Genomic DNA, 25,118 nt, shown 5'->3' with positions numbered 1-25,118 from the left:
CTACTAGTGGAGTTACATTCTGAAGGACGCTGTGTGATTTCCTCCTCTGCATTCAGTTGAGACGCTTAAGAAGTTAATGAATGTCTACTTAAGGATTATCTCAAAGCCAATTCATGTCTGGATTGCTAATGTCTCAGCTCCAGGAAGAATAAATAAGAAATGGCTCACCTGACTGGTAAACCAGTGAGGGCAATTGGGCCCCTCCATCTGGACTAATTCATGTTCGATTGAGGGCATGGTTTGGTGGGTGACTGCTGAGATATAGGTAAAAACAATGACTGCAGATGCTGGAAACCAGATTCTGGATTAGAGTGGTGCTGGAAGAGCACAGCAGTTCAGGCAGCATCTGAGGAGCAGGAAGATCAACGTTTTGGGCAAAAGCCCGGACTGCTGAGATGTGACTCCCTGTCTTTGCCTGAGACCCATCAACACTCCCCCAACCCACCCTTTTCCTGCAAACTCCAACTGAAGAAAGTGTCCTGGCCCCACACCACTGCCAAGTCACAGAGCTGATTCCTCGATCATCATAATCTCGCTTGTTCTTCTGAGAGCAGTTATGATCCCACCTGAGACGCTGCGGTGGGTGAGAGTTGCTAGCCTCTGACTGGCCAGCTCTCTCTGGGTGAGACTTCTGCCTTCAGAAACCTGATGATACAATATCTCCACCAAACTGTTTATTGTTCACATATTCATGTACATAGTTACATTTACCACTATTCCATCTCTCTGACTTCACACATTTAGACAGGCTGGTGGTTTTGTTACTCTGCCTGTGCACATTCTCTCTGGAGAAGTTGGAAGATTGGTAGATCTTTGGCTTGTGGACTATCGATCCTGATTCTATTCTTAACTGTGTGAGATTTCCAAGTTCTGTTTAGACAGGAGGACCTTTTATCTCTTGGATGTTCTTAGTAGAAGGCATCTTTCTTGTTGAACCAGGCAACAGGTATATTTCCACATCTGGGGACCTTTAATCTCATGAACTCCTTTTATTGAAGGTGGCTTCCCAACTGAAACAGGTACTGACTGTTTCACAGTATCCTGGATGTCTGAGCTGAGTGATTTCTTCCCCATCAAATCGTGAATCCATAGTAGTTTGTCATCTCCCCTCAGTGGTGGCTTTTGTGGAACTGGATGCAGCCCATCTTCCACATGTGCAAACAAATCCTTATACTCAAACTGCTGGCAAACCTGTGCTGATGTATTTGTAATTGTATATTTCAGCACCTTAGTCAGGTTGGAGCATTTCTTTTGTACTGGTCGTTGTTTTACTGGTGAATGCTAAATGTTCACTTCCCCAGTTGTATGGCTGGAGTATCACTCCTTTCTTGGTATGACCTCTGTTACTGGTACATTGGAAGATGAAGGAATTAAATGGCCTATTTAAACTTGCCTATTTAAACCTGACATCACATTAGAGTCTGTTGTAACGACTTGTTTCCCAGCCTGTGTTTCCACCTGAATGGCTTTAGTAAAACAAGCCAACAGTGAGCTCAAGTGTAGAATACTGCTTATTACCTTTCTCTTCATTTGTGACTCCTCACAAAATTTATTGAGTCACATTGTCTGATAATGAGTGGAAAACCCTGTACAATCGTACATTTCTATCCTGTTAACTATATTAAATAATTCTTTAATGTCAACTTATCTAAACTCAGTGAGTTATGTACTCTTTTTTGGATTTTTCCATGAGTCTTGGGAATGCTCTAAAAGTGTCTACTGGTCATCCCTTGACTGGTTGTTCAAGACTTAACATTTCTTTGTCCTGTGTTTCCAAAATTCCTTGAACAGTTATGGGATGACGAGATGCTTTTTGGCAGTTGTGTATTGATTTTAACTGGTGACAGTATCTGTTTCTGTCCTTTGAAGAATATCGGGGTGAAAATATACATTCATGCTCAAGAGTGAGAGTTCTTTATTGTGAAATACAAATACCGTCTGTATTTATCTGACACCCCCTCTGACACAAGAGTTGCTTGTGGCGTACCTCAAACCTTGACAGCAATAAATCCCATATAGCTGCATTGTTGTGGCTGTAAACAGGGTTTCTTCAGCCATTGCATATCTCCACTGTACTTCGGTACATGTGACAATAAATAAATCAATCAACCAATCCTGGTAACACAATGACAATTGCCATTGTATCACTTAGTTTAGATCACCTATTTCCCCTAGAAATAGCTGTACTTTTTCTTCTATAGTAGTCTGCTCTACCTCATTAACTTCTTTGTGTGTGCATTTATTTGACATTTTGTCCTCTGTAACTGTGTCCTATTTCTACACATCTTCTAGAAGTGACCTACTTTTTTGTTTTCAACTGGTGAAGCATCCTTTTTTAGTAGCTGGCACTGCTTATCCCCGTGAGATTTCTTTGATCCGCAACATTGACATTGATTCTTCATAACTGCTGCCTGGCCGACTGTCACAACAGGCTTCCTGTGATTTCTTGTACCTCAGACACTGAAAAGATTCTGCTGATCTCTTGTGATAAGATTGATCCTCTGCTTTGGAGATCAACTTGCATTCCTTTTGAAGACAAATATCACTGACCAAATGCACGGCTTTCTCCAAAGTCAAATATTTCTCAGACTGTGATACTGTTGACAAAGACTCATCAATAATTCAAATGACAATTCTGTTGCTTATGACGTCTAAGTTCCATAGTAATGTTTTTCCCCCAATCTGTACATCGTCAATTAAATTATTTATGGATTCTCCCAGTTGCTTAACTTTTCAGTAAAATTGTATTATTCCCAAGAATTGTATTTGTTCTAAGGTAAGGTGATCCAAGATGGAGGACAGGAAAAAATTGTAGCTGTGAGAGATGCTTCTTTTTGGAGGTATTTTAGGTGTTGGAGGTGATTTCCTCAAATTCCAGGAGCAGCAATTACTTTTGATAAGCTGTTGCATTGTTTTGGAAGCTTGGGGAGAAAATGATCAAAATAATGGCACTTTAAAAAAAGAGGAAGAAAGACAAAGAAACCCATACCTCTGTCTGACACAGCAGTGAATCTGCACAGTTACTGCCTTTGCTGTTTGAGTTGAAATATCTCTGGACATTGGAGCATTGTTGGACACTCCGACATCTGCAGTCCTCACTTTCTCCTAAGTGGTTGCTGGAAATATTTGTATCTTCGATTGTCACATGTGAGGTACCGGAAAACTAGTGGTTGACTAATGTGGTGCTACTATTTAAGAAAGGTGGTAAGGAAAAGCCCAGGAATTATAGACTAGTGAGCCTGACATTGGTGGTTGGCAAGGTATTGGAGGAAATCCTGAGGGACAGGAGTTACATGTATTTGGAAAGGCAAGGATTGATTAGGGATAGTCAACATGGCTTTGTGCATGGGAAATCATGTCTCACTAACATGATTGAGATTATTGAAGAAGTAAGGAAGAGGATTGATGGGGCAGGGTGTTGGACGTGATCTATGATGACTTCAGTAAGGTGATCAACATGGGAGACTGGTTAGCAAGGATAGAGCTCATGGAATACAGGGAGAACCAGCCATTTGGATACAGAACTGACTTGAAGGTAGAAGACAGAGTGTGGTGATGTAGGGTTGCCTTTCAGACTAGAGGCCTGTGACCAGTGGTGTGCCACATAGATCAGTGCTGGGTCTACTGCTTTTCGTCATTTATATAAATGATTTGGACATGAACATAGGAGGTATAGTTAGTAAGTTTGCAGATGACACCAAAATTGGAGGTGTAGTGGACAGTGAAGAAGAGTACAACAGGATCTTGATCAGATGGGCCAATGGGCTGAGGAGTGGCAGATGGAGTTCTCCACAACAAGGGGTGTCACTCCCACCATGGATCCTACCAAATCATTCCCAAGAACAAACTGAATTCCTGGAACTGACACACTGGAAATCACTCCCATTGTAACTTCCCCAGTCTTCAGTTAGCACCCCAACCTGATCTTACATAGAGGAATTCTAAATTTCTGTCCATCTATCCCACAAATTACCACAGTCTTGGGTAACAAATCAGAAAAAGTGCACATTCACTCATCCCTTACAATCAGTGACTGGTTAGATCCTATATCTCTCAAAATTATAACTTCTTGTCCTTCTCCCCCTGTTCTTTCTGAGTAAACTTTACCCACAGAGGCAAATTCTTTGTAGAGATCAGGTACTATCTCCATACCCAACCCCTGCCTAGGCTGTGCACTCTCCTGCAGCTCCTCGGCAATTTTTGGGGTCTCCTTTACTATCTTCACTAATGCCACTGGCTTAGCTTCTTTTATCAAATCTTTTCCCACAGTGCCTTTCTTTAACAACCAGCACTGTGACTTTACGTGTCCCACTTTGTGGCAGTGCAAACATCTTTTCCCAGTTCCCTTCTGAAACCACCAGCACTGTAGTTTTCGCTGTCTCACTCCATTACAGTGAAAGTACCTGAGGCCTTTCACCTCCTGTCCACCCTCTTGGACTTCTTTAACCTCCCATGGTAAAATTTTACCATTGTGCTCGACTGTTGGTTTTGTAATGTCAGAACTCCCTTTCTACCAATGTCTACCCCTCACTGGATGAAATTCTGGCTGGAAACTTGTCTTATGCACCAACACGTCCTCATCTGCTAATTCTGCTGATCTTCTCACTTCCTGAACTTCCTGTTCCTCCACGTGAACTCTTGCAATTTCTGGAAGTGAGCTTTTAAATTCCTCTAGCAGAATAATCTGTCTTAGCTCCTCAAAGCACGCACCCATCGATCAAAATGACTATGTTTAATTCTTTGGAACTCAGCGTAAGTCAGACCTGGTTCCTTCTTTGTGTTTCTGAACCACTGTCTATATGCTTCTGGTACCAATTCATAAGCACTTAAAATAGCCTGTTTAACCTCTTCATAATGTCTTGACATCTCATCGGACAGTGCGGCAAATATCTCACTGGCTCTGCCTACCAGTTTAGCCTGAACTAGCATTACCCATAAATCCTTGGACCAGTCCACCTGTCTAGCCACTTTTTCAAAGGAAATAAAGAAGGCTCCGACATCTTTCTCATCAAAATGTGGCAGAGTTTTGACATTTATATATATATATCACTACCTTCTCTTTTAATCTCCATCCTGTTAACTTGACTTTGCTGACCAAGTCACAATGTCTCAAGTTCAAATTCTCTCTCTTTTTGCTTAACTAAGAACTTTCTCTCTTTTTCTTTTCTCTGTCTTCTCTTCTCTCTCTCTCTCTCTGTCTGTCTCTCTCTCTCTGTCTCCCTTTCTTCTCTCTCTGTTTGCTCAGCTAAGAACCTTTTCTCTCTCTCTCTCTCTCTTTTCTCTTTTCCCCTTTCTCTCTTTGGTTATCTTCTAACTCCATTTTCCTCAATTGTAATTTATGTTTATCTACCTCTACTGCATTTGTCTGTTTCTTTGGCACACCTAAGTGTTTGAGTAATTCCCTTACAATTTCAGTTTTATTTTTGTCCTTGTTTAAACCCAAATCTAACTTATTTGCTAATTCTAAAGGTTTGGCCTTTTTTCTTTCCTTCTAAACATTCCTGGCAAATTTGAGAAACATCTTCCAATCCCAGAACCTCTTTAGCAATTTTAAGAGCCATTTCTCTCACTTTTAATTTAATCAATCACAAGTCACCTTGTCTTGCCTGCGTTTTATTTAAAGATCTAGGACACAACCTGCAAGTGTTTAAATTTGCTGGGACTTTTTGTACCCCCAAATCTATTCAAATCTGTCTAAAACAATTCAAATCATTGACCCGAGCCCCCAAGTCTGTTGTGAAACTGGGTAAACTCTCCTGCTTAACTTAAAACCAGCAACACAGAAAAGATTTATCCCATGCAGTAATCTGTAAAAATTCGAGTGGCCAAGAGCTATTTTAAAGTAAAAATTAACAACTTTATTTAAAGTATAACAGAGAATAATTAGCTAAGAACTATTTAAAATTCCTTCCTCTAACCTATCTTTTGCCTCCCCTTCTAAAATACTAGTTCGATAAAACTCCCAATTAAGATTTACAGAAAAATTCAAATGTTAAAACCAGCCAGCGGTTGAATATTCTCTTTATCTTCGTTGGTAGATTGGCTCACCAGGTCAGTGTTGATTTTTTTTCTCTGTGCAAACCCATTCTCTAGACAGGTATCTCTCAGAGAGTTCTGATGAGCAGTCTACAGCTATTGGACTTGGCAATTCTCCTCCTAACTGTTCAATTTTCCGTGATCTTATGTCCCAAAACATCAAATTGTGTCACTGGCTTTTAAGATTGTTAATATACTAAATTCAAACTGGATTGGAGTTTTCGGGGTATAATTTAAGCTGATTGGCCTAATTCAAATCTGTTTTGTCTTTTCCAGGCAACTAGCTACACTAGCTACCCCAGCAGCTGGAGCACATGTTACATTGTGTCTTATTGAGAACACTTGGGGCTGTCACTACTAGCTTTTACTCTCTTAAAATTACAGTACACCCATATCTTCATAACACATCTGTGAAATTAAATTTTCAAGGCAGTACTATTTCTGCTGCCATGCCTTCCGAATGTAATTATGCTTTGTTCTTACTTTAACTTCTTTTAATTCTGCTGTCTCTCAGTCTTGTTTAATTGTTCCTGTTTTAAAATATTTTAATTCTGTAGTTATAATAATATTGTATTGGAGGCTTTTCCTGTGCTTATGTGGTCAAAATGGAGGATTCCAAATTCTGCAATTAAAATGGAGGATTCTTGCCTTCTCATGTTTTCCTAGCCTCACATATAATTTCCATTTTATTTAATGAATAAATTAATGAATAAATTAAAGAAAATCATGTTCTCTCAACAGCTTACGATATGAATTCCAGTCCAATACTTTATAAGATGATCCACTTCTTTAATGGATGTCCCTAGTTGACAAGCATTACCTGTTTGTCAAAATCCCATGCAAGGACTGCACAAAACACTACATAGGATAAACAGGAAGACAGCTAACGATCCGCATCCATGAACACCAACTAGCCACGAAACGACACAACCAGCTATCCTTAGTAGCCACACACGCAGATGACAAGCAACATGAGTTTGACTCGGACAACACTACTATTATAGGACAAGCCAAACAGAGAACAGCCAGGGAATTCCTAGAGGCATGGCACTCATCCACTGAGGAGAAAGTGAGGACTGCAGATGCTGGAGATTAGAGCTGAAAATGTGTTGCTGGAAAAGTGCAGCAGGTCAGGCAGCATCCAAGGAACAGGAGAATCGACGTGGATGCTGCCTGACCTGCTGCGCTTTTCCAGCAAATCATTTTCAGCGCTCATCCACTGATTCAATCAACAAGCACATCGATCTGGACCCAATATACTGACCACTGCAGCGGACAGCTGGAACTGACAACCGGAAGTGGCAGATTCAAACCACTACAAATGCCAGAGAAAAGATCACAGAAGCACTTCACAGGAGGCTCCCAAGCACTGAGGATGTCACCTAGACAGGGGATGAAACGTCTGCAACACAAATTCCCAGCTCAGCGAACAGAGCCACAACAACGAGCACCCGAGCTACAAATCTTCTCACAAACTTTAAATAATGTATCTTGTGCCTTCTTCTGCAGACTCCCCACTTACTTTCTCATTAGATTTTGTTTGCTTGGGCTTTGAAATTTCCACATTATCGTTATAATTCTGGCTTTGTAACATGCCTGGTGCTGCAACTTCCTTTTAACATTACTGTGTGGCTCTTAATTTCCCTTGTGTAGCTATGTCTCATGGCACCTATCAGGTCACGTTGAGATGTAAGTAACTCCATCTACTTCTGGTTTTCTTATCCTGTAACTGTGCCGTAGTTTCTCCTTGCTCACCTGGGATTTCACACATTCTGGCTGAATCATGGCTCAGGCCTACTCACAGTTCATTGTCTCATGATACAATCTGTAATTGGCAAATGTGAGCAGTTTCCTAGCTCCATATAATGTTTAACTCACACTTGCTTCTACACTTCTTTTACCAGGTCTGAAATGCTTTTTGCCATTGCTTATAAATTCTGTCTTGTTGGACCTTGCGACAAGTTGCTCTTCAGCAGTAACTTTCATGAAAGATGTTGTGCAACTTGAAAGGGTTCAGTAAAGGTTTACAAGGATGTTGCCAGGGAGAGGCTGAATAAGCTAGGGCTGTTTTCCCTGAAGTGTTGGAGGCTGAGGGGTGACCTCATAGAAATTTATAAAATCATGAGCAGCATGGATAGGATAAATAGCCAAGGTCATTTCCCTGGGGTGGGGGAGTCCAGAACTAGAGGGCACAAGTTTAGGGTGAGAAGGCAACAATTTAAAAGGGACCTCAGGGGCAACTTTTTCACGCAGAGGGTGGTGTGTATATGGAATGAGCTGCCAGAGGAATTGGTGGGGGCTGGTACAATTACAGCATTTAAAAGGCATCTGGATGGGTATATGAATAGGAAGGGTTTGGAGTCATATGGGTCAACTACTGGCAAATGGGATTAGACTTATTTAGGATATCTGGTAAGCATGAACAAGTTGGAATGAAGTGTCTGTTTTTGTGCTGTACATCTCTTATGACTCTATGACTGTATGAAGATTTCTTCAAAGGTCAATGGAACCTGCACCACTGCACACCATGTTGTATGATGGATTCTTACCACAGTCACTTCAGTGAAAGGTCCTTCAGTTAGATCTGTGATTATCATCCTCTTTTATATTGGAATCTAAAGGACCTGACTATTTGATATGGTAGAGGAACACTACTTGATTACCCTTGGGAAGGGGCTCTTGTATTAAGAAAGCTTTAGTTTATTGCATGACAGCAATCAGGCATAAGTTACATTGGTTGTTACTAAGACTATGAGGGATTAGGTTTAAATTTATGCCTGTCTCCTGTAGGATCAAGAGCCATTCTCCCACCAGGTTAATATGATATTGTCATATTAATGTACTTAATGGACTTTCACATTGACCTTTCAGAACCTAACACCTTAAAAAAAAGCTTATGGCTTCCAGATGCAGTTTAATCTTTTTGTTTGCTTGTTTACAGAAGTGAATATTTAAAGGACATTAAATACTTTGAGAAATAATTTCATGAATATTACATTCTGTCATAGCTCTGAGCATGTCCCAAAACATTAGATGGAATCACTGGATGCAGACAATGGAGTCTTACCACCGGCTGGAGATCTGATGAGAGCCAATGACTCTCCTTGAAGAGAAGGCCAATCAGACACTTGAAAAGTCAACAGCAGGCCTTTTCCTATCATCAAGGACCTTAAAGGATTGAAATTTTGTTGGTTTGAGTCAAGATTCGAGTGGTGCAGGAAAAGCACCGCAGGTCAGGCAGTATCCGAGGAACAGGAAAATCGATGTTTCGGGCAGGAGCCCTTCATCAGGAATGAGTCCTCCTCCCCGAAATGTCAACTTTCCTGCTCCTCGAATACTGCCTGACCTGCTGTGCTTTTCCAGCACTATTCTAATCTTGACTCTGATCTCCAGCATCTGCAGTCCTCACTTTCGCAATCTTTCCCGTTTGAGCCAGTCAGCCAATCAGAGGCTTGTAGCTTCACTGAAAGGATTCCAGGCCAGAAGTGCGTAATGGCAAGAGGGGGGTCGGGGGGGTGGGTGGGACTTAGAAGAAGGTCAACACCAAGGACAGAAAGTTATCACTCTGTGAGACCCATTCCATTCCAATGCCACATCCCTCCATAAAATGTTGAGAGTCTTTGAACGAGGAATTTCACCTCCCTGGTAGTTCACAGTCAACCTCTCACAGGTTGGCTTGCTGCATTTCTCATGTGCCAAACTCCTTGCCAGCCACAGTTTAATGTCAGTGGCAGTGGGGTGAGGCCATCAAGTGGATATAAATTGTCTACTTGCGGGCTTCAATTGGCAGTGAGGGGAGGATGCCATCAATGGGCCTACATACAATGGCTTTAATCAGGGTGGATGCAGGAAGGTTGCAGAGTTCCCATGTGCCACCCTCCAACTTGATTAAATGCTCTGCCACCACTGAGCTCACCACCAAGGAATAAGCAAAGTTCTGCCCACTGTGTGTGCACCAAACTAATAGACAACCTTGAAGTTAACATTACTGCACAGTAATATTTTACTGCAATCATGACCTGCATAACACACAGGAATGAGGTTAATTTGCTAGTTGGGAACTATTTTATAAGAGTCTGAAAGCATTAATTCTGTGGAGTGCCATAAGTGCCACCTACATTGTTGATGCCACATGGATTTGGGGCAGAAAATCTTAGGATCTTTGGAGGAGTAAAGCCCTACCATCCCGGACCTCCTCAAAAACTTCTGTGACAATGTCTATTTGTATCAATAGAGTTCAGAAGGTTGAGAGGTGAACTTATTGAAACACATATGAGTTTTAGGGGAGTTGACAGTTAAATGCAGAATGGTTGTTTCTCTTGGGAGAATCTAGGACTGGAGAGTATAATTTCAGAATAAGGAGCTGCATATTTAAGACAGAGATGAGGAAGAATTTCTTCTCTGAGAGGATGATAAATCTGTGAAATTCTTTACCACAGTGGGGTGTTGAGATTGGCAATTAAGTATATTCTAGACTGAAATAGATAGTTTTTTTTTAAGCAGTAAAGGAATCAAAGGTTATGAGGAAAAGGCAGGAACATGGAATTGAGGCTTAGGTTGACCGTGATGTCATTGAATGGTGGAGCAGACCCGAAGGGCTGAATGACCTAACGCTGCTCCAAATCTTATGGTTTTCCATAACCTGCAATGAGTTGCTGTCATATAATGAACAATATCTTGACAACTACAAGTGACTCTTCTTGCTAGGTCAGGAAGTGGTTCTCTTTGACAACACTGGACCAAACCAGCTCTGTAGCTGTAACATGCAGAGAGGATGGAGGCAGAAAACCTATTACATGGTGAGGTTTGACTGCATGTACAACAGGACTATTGGTGTCACTGTGTTGCTGTTGAGAGATTCATGTTTTGGCTACATGTGGTGGTACAATGCTTTCAGTTTCCCATTCCTAATCAAAAGCAATTGCCTTCATTCCAGTGGATACAAGCTGCCATCTTTCAGGGGAAAAAGAACTGGCAGCGACACAAATTCAGGAAATCATCTCAGTTTTTGTGTTCCATGTGAATTCCTGAAATTGAATACATCGTATGTTGCCAATGCAGCACGTAGGACTCCCTATTATAAATGGCAACTGCTATCCATCTGTGCATGCTCTGAGGCAACATCAAAGAGCAGGATGAGGGTTTTGAAGTGATAATGTTCCCTACGTGGCTTGATTTTAAAACATTTTTTTGTCTGTAATCAAACTTGAAAACGCAGTCTCTAGTTGCACATTAACACATTGTCGCAAACTATTACTTGGTTGTGTGAGCTGATAAAATATTAAAATAAAGACATAAATATATTTGGGAGGGTGTGCATTTGTTATGACGTGGAGATGCCGGTGTTGGACTGAAGTGGACAAAGTTAAAAACCACACAACACCAGGTTATAGTCCAACAGGTTTAATTGGAAGCAGATGTAATTTGCTTCCAAATAAACCTATTGGAATATAACCTGGTGTTGTGTGATTTTTAATTGTGTATTTGTTGATTTTAGTGTCTGACAAGTATTAGTAAAATGGCGTTAGAAAGAAACATGCATTTCATATTATTGTGCACACTTGCTGTTTAAAACGAGCAGCAGGTTAATGGCTAAATATTGAGGTGGTTGAATTAATAAGCTAAGGTGTTGATAGTGAATATATTTCAGAGGCTTTGATACTGTACTCTGGAAGAGAGCCAAGAGTATGAAGTAATTTAGGTCCTCATTTTAAAAACTGCATCATTGATTGCAGAGTGACGATAACGCTTGGGATCCCAAGGGATTTCTTGCTCTGATTTTATGCGTGCTTGCAGGACTTCACCTGGTGGGGGTGCTGACCACAAACCCAGCCCTAATTTTACCAACAATTTTGCCAGTCAACCATTTTATTTTGTTGGCTCTCCAGGCACCCAAGGGGAACAATGTATACTGAGAGAAGTTGAGTGACTTGTACATAGGTAAAAACAATGACTGCAGATGCTGGAAACCAGATTCTGGAATAGTGGTGCTGGAAGAGCACAGCAGTTCAGGCAGCATCCGAGGAGCTTATACATAACCAATCCTGCAAGCTGAGATAATGTGTAGCTTTTGAAAAATTTCCACCACCTTGGTGAGGCCGAGTTAGGCAGCAGGACATTGTGCTGGGTCTTTCCAAGGATATTTGCAAAATAACACACTTGATTGTGAACTGCTTGTTTATGTATTTGTTCCGTTTAAGATTCACAGCTTTTCCTCTTGCTTTATTTACGACAGGAAGGATGTTGTGAAACCTGAAAGTGTTTAGAAAAGATTTTCAAGGATATTGCCGGGTCTGGCAGGTTTGACCTACAGGGAGAGGCTGAATAGGCCAAGGCTATTTTCCCTGGAGTGTCAGAGGCTGAGGGGTGACCATATAGAGATTTCTAAAGACATGAGGGACATGGATAGGGTGAATAGCCAAGGTCTGTTTCCCAGGGTATGGAAGTCCAAACCTAGTCAGCACAGATTTAAGGTGAAAGGGTAAAGGCATAAAGGATTTTATGTAGAGGATGATGTGTGAATGGAATGAGCTGCCAGAGGAAGTGGTGGAGGCTGGTACAATCACAACGTTTAAAAGGTATCTGGATAGGTATATGAATAGGAAGGGTTTAGAGGGATATGAGCCAAATGCTGGCAAATTGGACTCGATTAATTGAGGATATCTGGTTGGCATGGACAAGCTGGACTAGAGGGTCTGTTTCCACATTGTATAATTCGATGTATCCAAGATTTTATTTGGAGGTGAGCGTAACAACTGTTGAAGGTAGGCTGATTAAACTAAGCCAAAATTCTCCAGAATTGTGGACAATTGGAGGTGACCTCATTGAAATGAATAACGTTTTGAAGAGGACTTGGCAGGGTACATGGGCATTAATTGTTCCTGTTCATGGAGAGTCTAGAATAAGGTGTAGGGGTTCAGCTATTCATCTATGATCTTATTGGATGGGGAATCCCAATCAAGGGACTGAACGGCCTACACCCATTTCTAATTCATATATTTGTGTGACTGCACTGATTATACATTTCTTTAATCAAAGTTGTGAAACTGTAATTTTTTTATTGCCGAAGGTAGTTGAAGTTGAATTGTTGATTGGCTGAATAATATCAATACATTTTTGGATAAGGTGGGAAAATAAAGTTGAGGTAGAAGATTGACAATAATTGTTCTAAATGGTTGAATAGGTCATGGGATACAAGGGCTACTCCTGCGTCTAATTATTTTCTGCTCTGGTTCTGTCACAACATTTCTCTCCTGATGCTATTTCCTTACTAGGGCATAACACTACAGACACCAACCACTCTCCAGCACATTGACCAACTGGCCAGTCTTCAGCTGCAACCTGGATAAGAAGTGTCAATTTGCCATTTGACCCTGGGAGGCATTGTAGGGAAGTTCTACCCAAGACCCAAGCAAGCCTCTATTCAGTTGCTTGTTGGCATTTTGACTGGGGCTGACTCAGTGCATGTGATTTCAACTGTTAGTCTGCCTACCTTTTGGCTAGGAGATCGGGATTCAAATCCCACCTGCTCCAGAGGTGTAATAATATGCCTGATTAAAAAATATCTGCATGTTGCTTAGTATCTTTCACCCCAATTTCTGCATTTGGTATGTAAAAGTTTTTTTGTGAAATTCAATATAGTTTATTGAAAATTATCTATTCTTTGAACAACAAGGCTAAGCCACAGATGAATGGATTGCTTTGCTCTTGCGTAGCCACTTCTAAATATCTAGCTACCAAAGTGCTCAGTGATTTACTGTAATTATCAGGGTCAATGCTGCCAGAGTGAATTTTGTAAGCTTCCTGAATGGCTCAATAGTGTAATAGTGAAGATGTTGTCTTCAAATGAACATATTCATGGGGCAACTTTCAAAAGTGATCACCATGACCTTTGAAGGATTTTTTCTTGTTATCTGATGGTTTCAATTGTTATAAATTATGAAGAATCATTTTAATAACATTTAAATCTTTGACAGAGTTGCTTTGAGAAAGTTGCACTTAGCTTCCAGTGTCATCGGGAGTCTCTAAGTTAACGTACTGAGAGCAACACAGGAGCATAGAGTGTGGAACTGCATACCAAAGTTATCTCATAGAGTAATGTCAACCTTATGGGTTTCTGGTAATTAATTTCTGATTTTCTACTCAATATTCACGTCAAAGGAGGTTCCACACTGGGAAAAGGCTTTTCAAAATTTTGTTTCCTCTACATCACTTGGTATCTCAAACACACTTAGAATTCCACAATTACAATTTAATTTAATTTAATCTCTCCAGACATTGTGTTCATTGTGTCATCACCCAAAGAACTGTTGGTTTAGTTTGTGTTCATATTAAATGTTTTTTTTAGGGGGGCAGGCAGCTCAGGATAATGCCAACAGTGTGGGTTTGATTGCAGTTCCAGGTGAAGCAAACTGGGGATCTGCATCCTTGCACTCCCACAGGGAAATAGAAGGCGTTTTGTAAGGCATTCTGAAAAAGTTAATATTGGAAACTGCATGAAGTTCCACCCAATCGGGTGAATCATAAGGACTTGAATTAGAAAAGGCAGAATGCCTTTGGATCTTGAGAATTGAAACCCAGTATCCACTGTCTCTTATAAGCTTAGTAACCAGGACTAAATTTTACCAGAAATCAGCTAAGTGTCAGTTTTGATAAGTTTTAGGAAGGGTTTCTGTGGGGTGTACCTTTGTCTTATATGTGTTGCAATGATGTGGAGGAGCAGGTGTTGAACTGGGGTGGACAAGGTCAGAAGTCACACGATGCCAGGTTATTGTCCAACAGGTTTATTTGAAATCACAAGCTTCACCTGACAAAGAAGCAGCGCTCTGAAAACTTGTCATTTCACATAAACCTATTGGACATTAACCTGGCGTTGTGTGACTTCTGGTCTTGTGTTGCAATATCAGCTCTTACCAGCTTATGGTTGGGGTCCAGAACTCGCATCATTTCCTAAACACCGTGCTCCTTTGGTGGCCCCCATGCATTCTCCCACTTGCTCTCAGTGGAAGTACTGGCAACTACTGACAGATTCCTATTTCTGGCACCATCTTTAAAACCTAGGCATACAACCAGTCAAGTGTTGGCAGCCTGCAGCTGCCCGTGCAATTCCTGTCAATTACCCCACTTTGTTGGTATTGCCCTAGAGATCCTGATGTATATGAGTGGTGGGTATAGTCACTGACCACAGAGCGTGCCTTCAGATGTTGGTGACTGTTTGGGAGCTGGAGGAGCAGGTCATAAGCTGGAGTCACCAGGTAGCCCCTGTGATTTTCAATGGGGAATTGTCACTGTCTAGTTTCTATGCAGTAGATGGGAGAATGGGAAACTACATATCAATGAGGGGAGATGACATTATAATAAGGATACAGATAATGTTAATGCATGTAAGTTGGCTTCTTGCTACTCAATGACGAGCAGCTCCGCTTACTGTTCAACACTTAGTTGGAAAATGGCAAGTTTTGCTGTAGCTATCAGGAAGCTGGCCATTTTACACAATTCTCACAACGTCCTTGCAGCTGCCCACGGTGCTCAGGGGCTAGGAAGATTCTGCCTAATGTCTAATAGACTAACACAACTTGAAACTGATTGCTTTTATGCCATAAATTACATCTTGTTTAAGTTAATAACCACTTCCCATCACAAGTGGTTTCACACCACTGCTGTGAAACAATTAGGCCCTGAGACTGAATTAAGAAAAGAGAATGGTTGCAACAACTCAGGCTGATGTTATGGGGCAGCTCCCTGATTCAACAGGGAAGGATTCCTCAGGGAGGAAATTCAGGAGATTAACAGCCCTCTACACAAGGTAAAAGACAAATCATTTGACTCACCAGGAGTCAATGAATGACATCCAAGAGTTGAAAGATCCTCCAGTGCAGGAAGACTTTACAAACCACATGAGGTCCAGAACAGAATCAAAGTCAACAGTCCTCAAATCAAAAACCCATCAATCTTCTAACACCAAAGATAACACATGCTGGAAAACTTGTGAAACCTCCGGACTACTTGAATTTGTAAATTCAGAGACTGAGCAGGAGACTTATCAGGTGGCACAGTGGTTAGCACTGCTGCCTCACAGCGCCAGAGACCTGGGTTCAATTCCCGCCTCAGGCGACTGACTGTGTGGAGTTTGCACGTTCTCCCCGTGTCTGCGTGGGTTTCCTCCGGGTGCTCCGGTTTCCTCCCATAGTCCAAAGATGTGCAGGTTAGGTGAATTGGCCATGCAAAATTGCCTGTAGTGTTAGGTGGAGGTGTAGAGGTAGGGGTAGGGGTATGGGTGGGTTGCGCTTCGGTGGGTTGGTGTGGACTTGTTGGGCCGAAGGGCCCGTTTCCACACTGTAATGTAATCTAATCTAATCTAATCTAATCTAATATACCTGAATGTATAAATGTGAACAACGTGAAAAAAAGCTTGCAGAGAGATGTACAAAATACCGATTCTGAAAGGGTTCATGTTAGAGACTTCATTAAGCTCCAGCCAATCTGATGATGCCACACGGATTTAGGCAGGGATAACACAGATCATGTTAGCACCTCGTGTGGTACAGACATGTACCCACAGCTCTTCTAATAGTCTTAGCAAGAATATCTAAATTCTTAATGTAATCTGTGCTATCCTACAGTAAACTCCATTAAAACGAGAGCCTTCTTTTGATGAGACTCTCTCACTGTTTTGCTCTACCAATGTAAGACCCAGTTAAGGACAGTAGCAAATGACCCCAACCATAAGCTGGTCGTGGCTGATATTGCAGCACAAGGTCAGAAGTCAACAACACCAGGTTGTAGTCCAACAGGTTTATGTGAAATCACAAGCTTTCAGAGCACTGCTCCTTCATCAGGTGAAGCTTGTGATTTCAAATAAACATGTTGGACTATAACCTGGTGTCATGTGACTTCTGACCTTGTCCACCCCAGTCCAACACTGGCATCTCCACATCATTGCAACACATACAATAGAAGACAATGGCACACCCCACTGACAAAAGCTGCTCAGAAAAACACCTCAGAATTGAACATCATTAGATCAGCAATCGTCAAGGCCTGCTCTCGACTATTCACACATTACTTGCAGTGGATTAATTTCATCACAGAGGGGGTTTGTGTGTAGAAGCTGCCATCATTTTGAATACTATGGTATTATGTTATAAGTTGAGAACTTGCCAACATATATCTTGATTACTTAGACAATCTAGTGATCAGTGAAACTAGACCAATCCAAAATAAGAGACTGAGAAGAGTTTCCATCAGAGAGCCATCGGGTTGTACAGTAAAATAGATATGCTTTGTTCAAGCAAAAACTGTAGCACTGCCTAAAAATCGCATGAGGTCCTAAAATGGATCTCAGGTTGACAGATAAGATATACGTTTGCCATTTGATCAGAGATTGTCAGGTCTTTGCAATGAGGCATATTAGCGATAGAATTCAACTTGAGGTTTCGTAGCCCAACTTTCCACTTCCGATCTGATCCAACAAAGGTCCACTCCATTGTCAGAGCTAACTAGTATTAAACCTTAGCTATGCCAAAGCACATGGACTAATAAACTCGACATTGATTTAACTCAGACTGTACCTTTCCCTGCTGTAGAGCAACTGACTGCACCTGCTGAATGGCGTCAGTTATTTCCTTTGTCTCCACTGATGAAAGCAGGTAACAAATGGCTCTAACCGCCTCAACCAGACGATGGGGGCTTTTCTGTGAGGAAGCAGAAGAGAAGATTTGGGTTTGCATCATCAAGGAGCAAAGGTTGTCACACGTTCTTAAATGGCAAATAACTAACAAGTCTCATTCGACAAAAAGTGGAACTAGAAATGTACAGCAGGTCAGGCAGCATTAGAGGAACAGGAAAGGTACTGGATTAGTGGTGCTGGAAGAGCACAGCAGTTCAGGCAGCATCCAAGGAGCTTTGAAATCGACGTTTCGGGTAAAAGCCCTTCATCAGGAATAAAAGCAGTGAGCCTGAAGCGTGGAGAGATAAGCAAGAGGAGGGTGGGGGTGGGGAGAAAGTAGCAAAGAGCACAATGGGTGAGTGGGGGAGGGGATGGAGGTGATAGCTCAGGGAGGAGAGGGTGGAGTGGATAGGTGGAAAAGGAGATAGGCAGGTAGGACAAGTCCGGACAAGTCATGCGGACAGTGCTGAGCTGGAAGTTTGGGACTAGGGTGAGGTGGGGGAAGGGAAATGAAGAAACTGTTGAAGTCCACATTGATGGAGGTCCTGGGCCTCCTTCACCACCGCTCCCTCACCACCAGACGCCTGGAGGAAGAACACCTCATCTTCCGCCTCGGAACACTTCAACCCCAGGGCACAGAGGAACAGGAAAGGTTCAGCATCAGAGGGACAGGAAACGTACAGCATCTCAGGGAGTATCAGACGAACAGGAAAGATACAGCATCTCGGGCAGCATCAGGGGAACAGGAAAGGTACAGCATCTCAGGCAGCGTCAGGGGAACAGGAAAGGGACAGCATCTCAGGCAGCGTCAGGGGAACAGATAAGGAACAGCAGGTCAGGCAGCAGCAGAGGAACAGATAAGGAACAGCAGGTCAGGCAGCATCAGAGGATCAGGAAAGGTACAGCAGGTCAGGCAGCATCAGAGGGACAGGAAAGATACAGCATCACAGGTAACATCAGAGGAACAGGAAAGGGACAGCATCTCAGGCAGCAACAGGGGAGCAAGAAAGGTACAGCATCTCAGGCAGCATCAATGGATCTGCAAAGGTACACCATGTCAGGCAACATCAGAATCACAGGAAATGTACAGCAGGTCAGGCAGCATCAGAGGGACAGGAAAGGTACAGCAGGTCAGGCAGTATCAAAGGAGCAGGACAGGTACAACATATCAGTCAGCATCCGTGGAACAGGAAAGGTACAGCAGGTAAGGCAGCATCAGAGGAACAGGAAAGATACTGCAGGTCTGGCAGCATCAGAGTAACAGGAAATGTACAGGAGGTCAGGCAGCATCAGAGGAACAGGAAAGGTACAGCATCTCAAACAGCATCAGAGCAACAGGAAGTGTACAGTAGGTCAGGCGGCCTCAGAGAAGCAGGAAAGGTACAGCATCTCAGAGAGCATCAGAGGAACAGGAAAGGTACAGCAGGCCAGGCAGCATCAGAGGAACAGGAAAGGTACAGCATCTTAGGCAGCATCAGAGGAACAAGGAAAGGTACAGCATCTCAGGCAGCATCAGAGGAACAGGAAAGATACAGCAGGTCAGGCAGTATCAGGGGGACAGGAAACGTACAGCATCTCAGGCAGCATCAGAGGAACAGGAAAGGTGGAGCATCTCAGGCAGCATCAGAGGAACAGGAAAGGTGCAGCATCAGAGGAACAGGAAAGATACAGCATCTCAGGCAGCGTCAGGGGAACCAGAAAGGTACAGCATCTCAGGCAGCGTCAGGGGAACAGGAAAGGTACAGCATCTCAGGCAGCATCAGAGGAACAGGAAAGGTACAGCATTTCAGAGAGCATCAGAGGAACACGAAAGGTAGAGCAGGTCAGAGAGCATCAGGGAAACAGGAGAGTTAAAGCATCTCAGGCAGCATCAGAGGATCAGGAAAGTTACAGCATCTCAGGCAGCGTCAGGGGAACAGGAAAGGTACAGCATCTCTGGCAGCGTCAGGCGAAAAGGAAAGGTACAGCATCTCTGGCAGCATCAGAGGATCAGGAAAGGTACAGCATCTCAGGCAGCGTCAGGGGAACAGGAAAGGTACAGCATCTCAGGCAGCGTCAGGGGAACAGGAAAGGTACAGCATCTCTGGCAGCATCAGAGGAACAGGAAAGGTAGAGCAGGTCAGAGAGCATCAACAGAACAGGAAAGGTACAGATTCTCAGGCAGCATCAGAGGATCAGATAAGGAACAGCAGGTCAGGCAGCAGCAGAGGAACAGGAAAGGTACAGCATCTCAGGCAGCAGCAGAGGAACAGGAAAGGTACAGCAGGTAAGGCAGCATCAGAGGGACAGGAAAGATACAGCATCACAGGTAACATCAGAGGAACAGGAAAGTTACAGCATCTGAGGCAACATCAGAGGAACAGGAAAGGGACAGCATCTCAGGCAGCAACAGGGGAGCAAGAAAGGTACAGCATCTCAGGCAGCATCAATGGAACTGCAAAGGTACAGCAGGTCAGGCAACATCAGAATCACAGGAAATGTACAGCAGGTCAGGCAGCATCAGAGGGACAGGAAAGGTACAGCAGGTCAGGCAGTATCAAAGGAGCAGGACAGGTACAACATGTCAGTCAGCATCCGAGGAACAGGAAAGGTACAGCAGGTAAGGCAGCATCAGAGGAACAGGAAAGATACTGCAGGTCTGGCAGCATCAGAATAACAGGAAATGTAGAGGAGGTCAGGCAGCATCAGAGGAACAGGAAAGGTACAGCAGGTCAGGCAGCATCAGAGGAGCAGGAAAGGTACAGCAGGTCTGGCAGCATCAGAGGAACAGAAAATGTACAGGAGGTCAGGCAGCATCAGAGGAACAGGAAAGGTACAGCATCACAGACAGCATCAGAGCAACAGGATGTGTACAGTAGGTCAGGCGGCCTCAGAGAAGCAGGAAAGGTACAGCATCTCAGAGAGCATCAGAGGAACAGGAAATGTACTGCATCTCAGAGAGCATCAGAGGAACAGGCAAGGTACAGCAGGTCATGTAGTATCAGAGGAACAGGAAAGATACTGCAGGTCTGACAGCATCAGAGTAACAGGAAATGTACAGGAGGTCAGGCAGCATCAGAGGAACAGGAAAGGTACAGCATCTCAGACAGCATCAGAGCAACAGGAAGTGTACAGTAGGTCAGGAGGCCTCAGAGAAGCAGGAAAGGTACAGCATCTCAGAGAGCATCAGAGGAACAGGCAAGGTACAGCAGGTCAGGCAGCATCAGAGGAAAAGGAAACGTACAGCATTTCAGGCAGCAAAGGAATAGGAAAGGTACAGCATTTCAGGCAGCATCACAGGAACAGGAAAGGTACAGCAGGTCAGGCAGCATCAGAGGAACAGGAAAGGTACAGCATTTCAGGCAGCATCAGAGGAACAGGAAAGGTACAGCAGGTCAGGCAGCATCAGAGGAACAGGAAAGGTACAGCATTTCAGGCAGCATCAGAGGGACAGGAAAGGTACAGCATCTCAGGCAGCATCAGAGGAACAGGAAAGGTACAGCATTTCAGGTAGCATCAGAGGAACAGGAAAGGTACAGCATTTCAGGCAGCATCAGAGGAACAGGAAAGGTACAGCAACTCAGAGAGCATCAGAGGAACAGGAAAGATACAGCATCTCAGGCAGCATCACAGTAACAGGAAAGGTGCAGCAGGTCAGGCAGCATCAGAGGAGCAAGAAAGGTACAGCAGGTCAGGCAGCATCAGAGTAACAGGACATGTTCAGCAGGTCAGGCAGCATCAGAGGAACAGGAAAGGTACAGCATCTCATGCAGCATCAGAGGGACAGGAACGGTACAGCAGGTCAGGAAACCTCAGAAAAACAGGAAAGGTACAGCATCTCAGGCAGCATCAGAGGAGCAGGAAAGGAACACCATCCCAGGCAGCATCTGAGGAACAGGAAAGATACAGCAGGTCAGGCAGCATCAGAGGGACAGGAAACGTACAGCATCTCAGGCAGCATCAGAGGAACAGGAAAGGTGCAGCACCAGAGGGACAGGAAATGTACAGCATCTCAGGGAGAATCAGAGGAACATGAAAGGTAGAGCAGGTCAGAGAGCATCAGGGAAACAGGAGAGGCAGCGTCAGGGGAACAGGAAAGATAGAGCATCTCAGGCAGCATCAGAGGGACAGGAAAGGTACAGCATCTCAGGGAGCATCAGAGGAACAGGAAAGGTACAGCATCTCAGGGAGCATCAGAGGAACAGGAAAGGTACAGCATCTCTGGCAGCGTCAGGCGAAAAGGAAAGGTACAGCATCTATGGCAGCATCAGAGGATCAGGAAAGGTACAGCATCTCAGGCAGCGTCAGGGAAACAGGAAAGGTACAGCATCTCTGGCATCGTCAGGGCTACAGGAAAGAGACAGCATCTCTGGCAGTGTCAGGGGAACAGGAAAGGTACAGCATCTCTGGCAGCATCAGCAGAACAGGAAAGAGACAGCATTTCTGGCAGCATCAGAGGAACAGGAAAGGTACAGATTCTCAGGTAGCATCAGAGGAACAGATAAGGAACAGCAGGTCAGGCAGCATCAGAGGAACAGGACAGGTACAGCAGGTCAGGCAGCATCAGAGGAACAGGACAGGTACAGCAGGTCAGGCAGCATCAGAGGAACAGGAAAGGTACAACATCTCAGGCAGCAGCAGAGGAACAGGAAAGGGACAGCATCTCAGGCAGCAACAGGGGAGCAAGAAAGGTACAGCATCTCAGGCAGCATCAATGGAACTGCAAAGGTACACCAGGTCAGGCAACATCAGAATCACAGGAAATGTACAGCAGGTCAGGCAGCATCAGAGGGACAGGACAGGTACAACATGTCAGTCAGCATCCGAGGAACAGGAAAGGTACAGCATCTCAGACAGCATCAAAGGAACAGGAAAGGTACACCAGGTCAGGCAGCATCAGAGTAACAGGAAATGTACAGGAGGTCAGGCAGCATCAGAGGAACAGGAAAGGTACAGCATCTCAGACAGCATCAAAGGAACAGGAAGTGTACAGTAGGTCAGGCGGCCTCAGAGAAGCAGGAAAGGTACAGCATCTCAGCCAGCATCAGAGGAACAGGAAGTGTACTACATCTCAGGCAGCATCAGAGGAGCAGGCAAGGTACAGCAGGTCATGTAGTATCAGAGGAACAGGAAAGATACTGCAGGTCTGGCAGCATCAGAGTAACAGGAAATGTACAGGAGGTCAGGCAGCATCAGAGGAACAGGAAAGGTACAGTATCTCAAACAGCATCAGAGCAACAGGAAGTGTACAGTAGGTCAGGGGGCCTCAGAGAAGCAGGAAAGGTACAGCATCTAAGAGATAATCAGAGGAACAGGCAAGGTACAGCAGGTCAGGCAGCATCAGAGGAACAGGAAACGTACAGCATTTCAGGCAGCAGAGGAACAGGAAATGTACAGCATCTCAGGCAGCATCAGAGGGACAGGAAAGGTGCAGCATCTCATGCAGCATCACAGGAACAGGACAGGTACAGCAGGTCAGGCAACATCAGAGGAACAGGAAAGGGAGAGCATCTCAGGCAGCATCAGAGGGTCAGGATAGTATCAGCATCTCAGAGAGCATCAGAGGAACAGGAAAGATACAGCATCACAGGCAACATCAGAGGAACAGGAAAGGTATAGCATCTCTGGCAGCATCAGAGGAACAGGAAAGGTACAGCATCACAGGCAACATCAGAGGAACAGGAAAGGTTCAGCATCTCAGGGAGCATCAGAGGAACAGGAAAGGTACAGCATCTCAGACAGCATCAGAGGAACAGGAAAGGTACAGCAGGTCAGGCAGCATCAGAGGAACAGGAAAGATACAGCAGGTCAGGCAGCATCAGGGTAACAGGAAATGTAGAGCAGGTCAGGCAGCATCAGAGGAACAGGAAATGTAGAGCAGGTCAGGCTGCATCAGAGGAACAGGAAAGGTACAGCAGGTCAGGCAGCATCAGAGGAACAGGAAAGATACAGCAGGTCTGGCAGAATCAGAGTAACAGAAAATGTAGAGCAGGTCAGGCAGCATCAGAGGGACAGGAAAGGTACAGCATCTCAGACAGCATCAGAGGAACAGGAGGTGTACAGCAGGTCAGGCAGCCTCAGAGAAACAGGAAAGGTACAGTATCTCAGGCAGCTTCAGAGGACCAGGAAGACTACAGCATCTCAGAGAGCATCAGAGGAACAGGAAAGGTACTGCATTTCAGGCAGCTTCAGAGGAACAGGAAGACTACAGCATCTCAGAGAGCATCAGAGGAACAGGAAAGGTACTGCATTTCAGGCAGCATCAGAGGAACAGGAAAGGTATAGCATCTCTGGCAGCATCAGAGGAACAGGAAAGGTACAGCATCACAGGCAACATCAGAGGAACAGGAACAGTACAGCATCTCAGGCAGCATCAGAGGGACAGGAACAGTACAGCATCTCAGGCAGCATCAGAGCAACAGGAAGTGTACAGCAGGCCAGGAAGCCACAGAAAAACAGGAAAGGTACAGCATCTCAGGCAGCATCAGAGCAACAGGAAGTGTACAGCAGGCCAGGAAGCCACAGAAAAACAGGAAAGGTACAGCATCTCAGGCAGCATTAGTGGAACAGGAAAGATACAGCAGGTGAGGCAGCATCAGAGGAACAGGAAAGGTACAGCAGGTCAGGCAGCATCAGAGGAACAGGAAAGATACAGCAGGTGAGGCAGCATCAGAGGAACAGGAAAGGTACAGCATCTCAGGCAACATCCGAGGAACAGGAATGGTACAGCATCTCAGGCAGCATCACAAGAACAGGAAAGGTACAGCATCTCAGGCAGCATCACAAGAACAGGAAAGGTACAGCATCTCAGGCAGCATCAGTGGAACAGCAAAGGTACAGCAGGTCAGGCAGCATCAGAGTAACAGGAAAGATACAGCAGGTCAGGCAGCATCAGAGGGACAGGAAAGGTACAGCATCCCAGGCAGCATCAGAGGAACAGGAAAGATACAGCAGGTCAGGCAGCATCAGAGGCACAGGAAAGTATAAAGCAGGTCAGGCAGCATCAAAGGAGCAGGAAAGGTACAACATCTCAGGCAGCATTTGAAGAACAGGAAAGATACAGCATCTCCGGCAGCATCAGAGTAACAGGAAAGGTACAGCAGGTCAGGCAGCATCAAATGAGCAGGAATGGTACAACATCTCAAGCAGCATCAGAGGAACAGGAAAGGTACAGCAGGCCAGGCAGCATCAGACAGACAGGAAAGGTACACCATCCCAGGCAGCATCAGAGGAACAGGAATGGTACAGCATCTCAGGCAGCATCAGAAGAAACGGAAAGATATAACAGGTCAGGCAGCATCCTGTACCTTTCCTGATCCTCTGATGCTGCCTGACCTGCTCTCCCTTTCCAGCAGTCTGCAATCCTTACTTTAACAAGCCTCTTAACTTACTAATAGGTTGGCCAAGAAAAGCCTATCGAAACAGTTCCTCTGTA

The 25,118-nt window shown here is 44.2% G+C and overlaps 1 protein-coding gene across 1 annotated transcript in view; it reads right to left on the bottom strand.

Moving 5' to 3' along the window:
• The window catches only part of LOC140466712 (phosphatidylinositol 3-kinase C2 domain-containing subunit gamma-like), a 223,152-nt gene that overhangs the window by 139,331 nt on the left and 58,703 nt on the right, over nt 1–25,118 (bottom strand). The window contains exon 10 of the mRNA XM_072562213.1: nt 17,607–17,729. Coding sequence (XP_072418314.1) covers nt 17,607–17,729 — 123 coding nt within the window. The remainder of the gene's footprint in view (nt 1–17,606; nt 17,730–25,118) is intronic.

This window comes from Chiloscyllium punctatum, chromosome 44 (assembly GCF_047496795.1).
Source record: "Chiloscyllium punctatum isolate Juve2018m chromosome 44, sChiPun1.3, whole genome shotgun sequence".
Classification (NCBI taxonomy): domain Eukaryota; kingdom Metazoa; phylum Chordata; class Chondrichthyes; order Orectolobiformes; family Hemiscylliidae; genus Chiloscyllium; species Chiloscyllium punctatum.
Note: the sequence above shows the minus strand (reverse complement) of the source record. Positions and strands in the feature narration are given on the sequence as shown.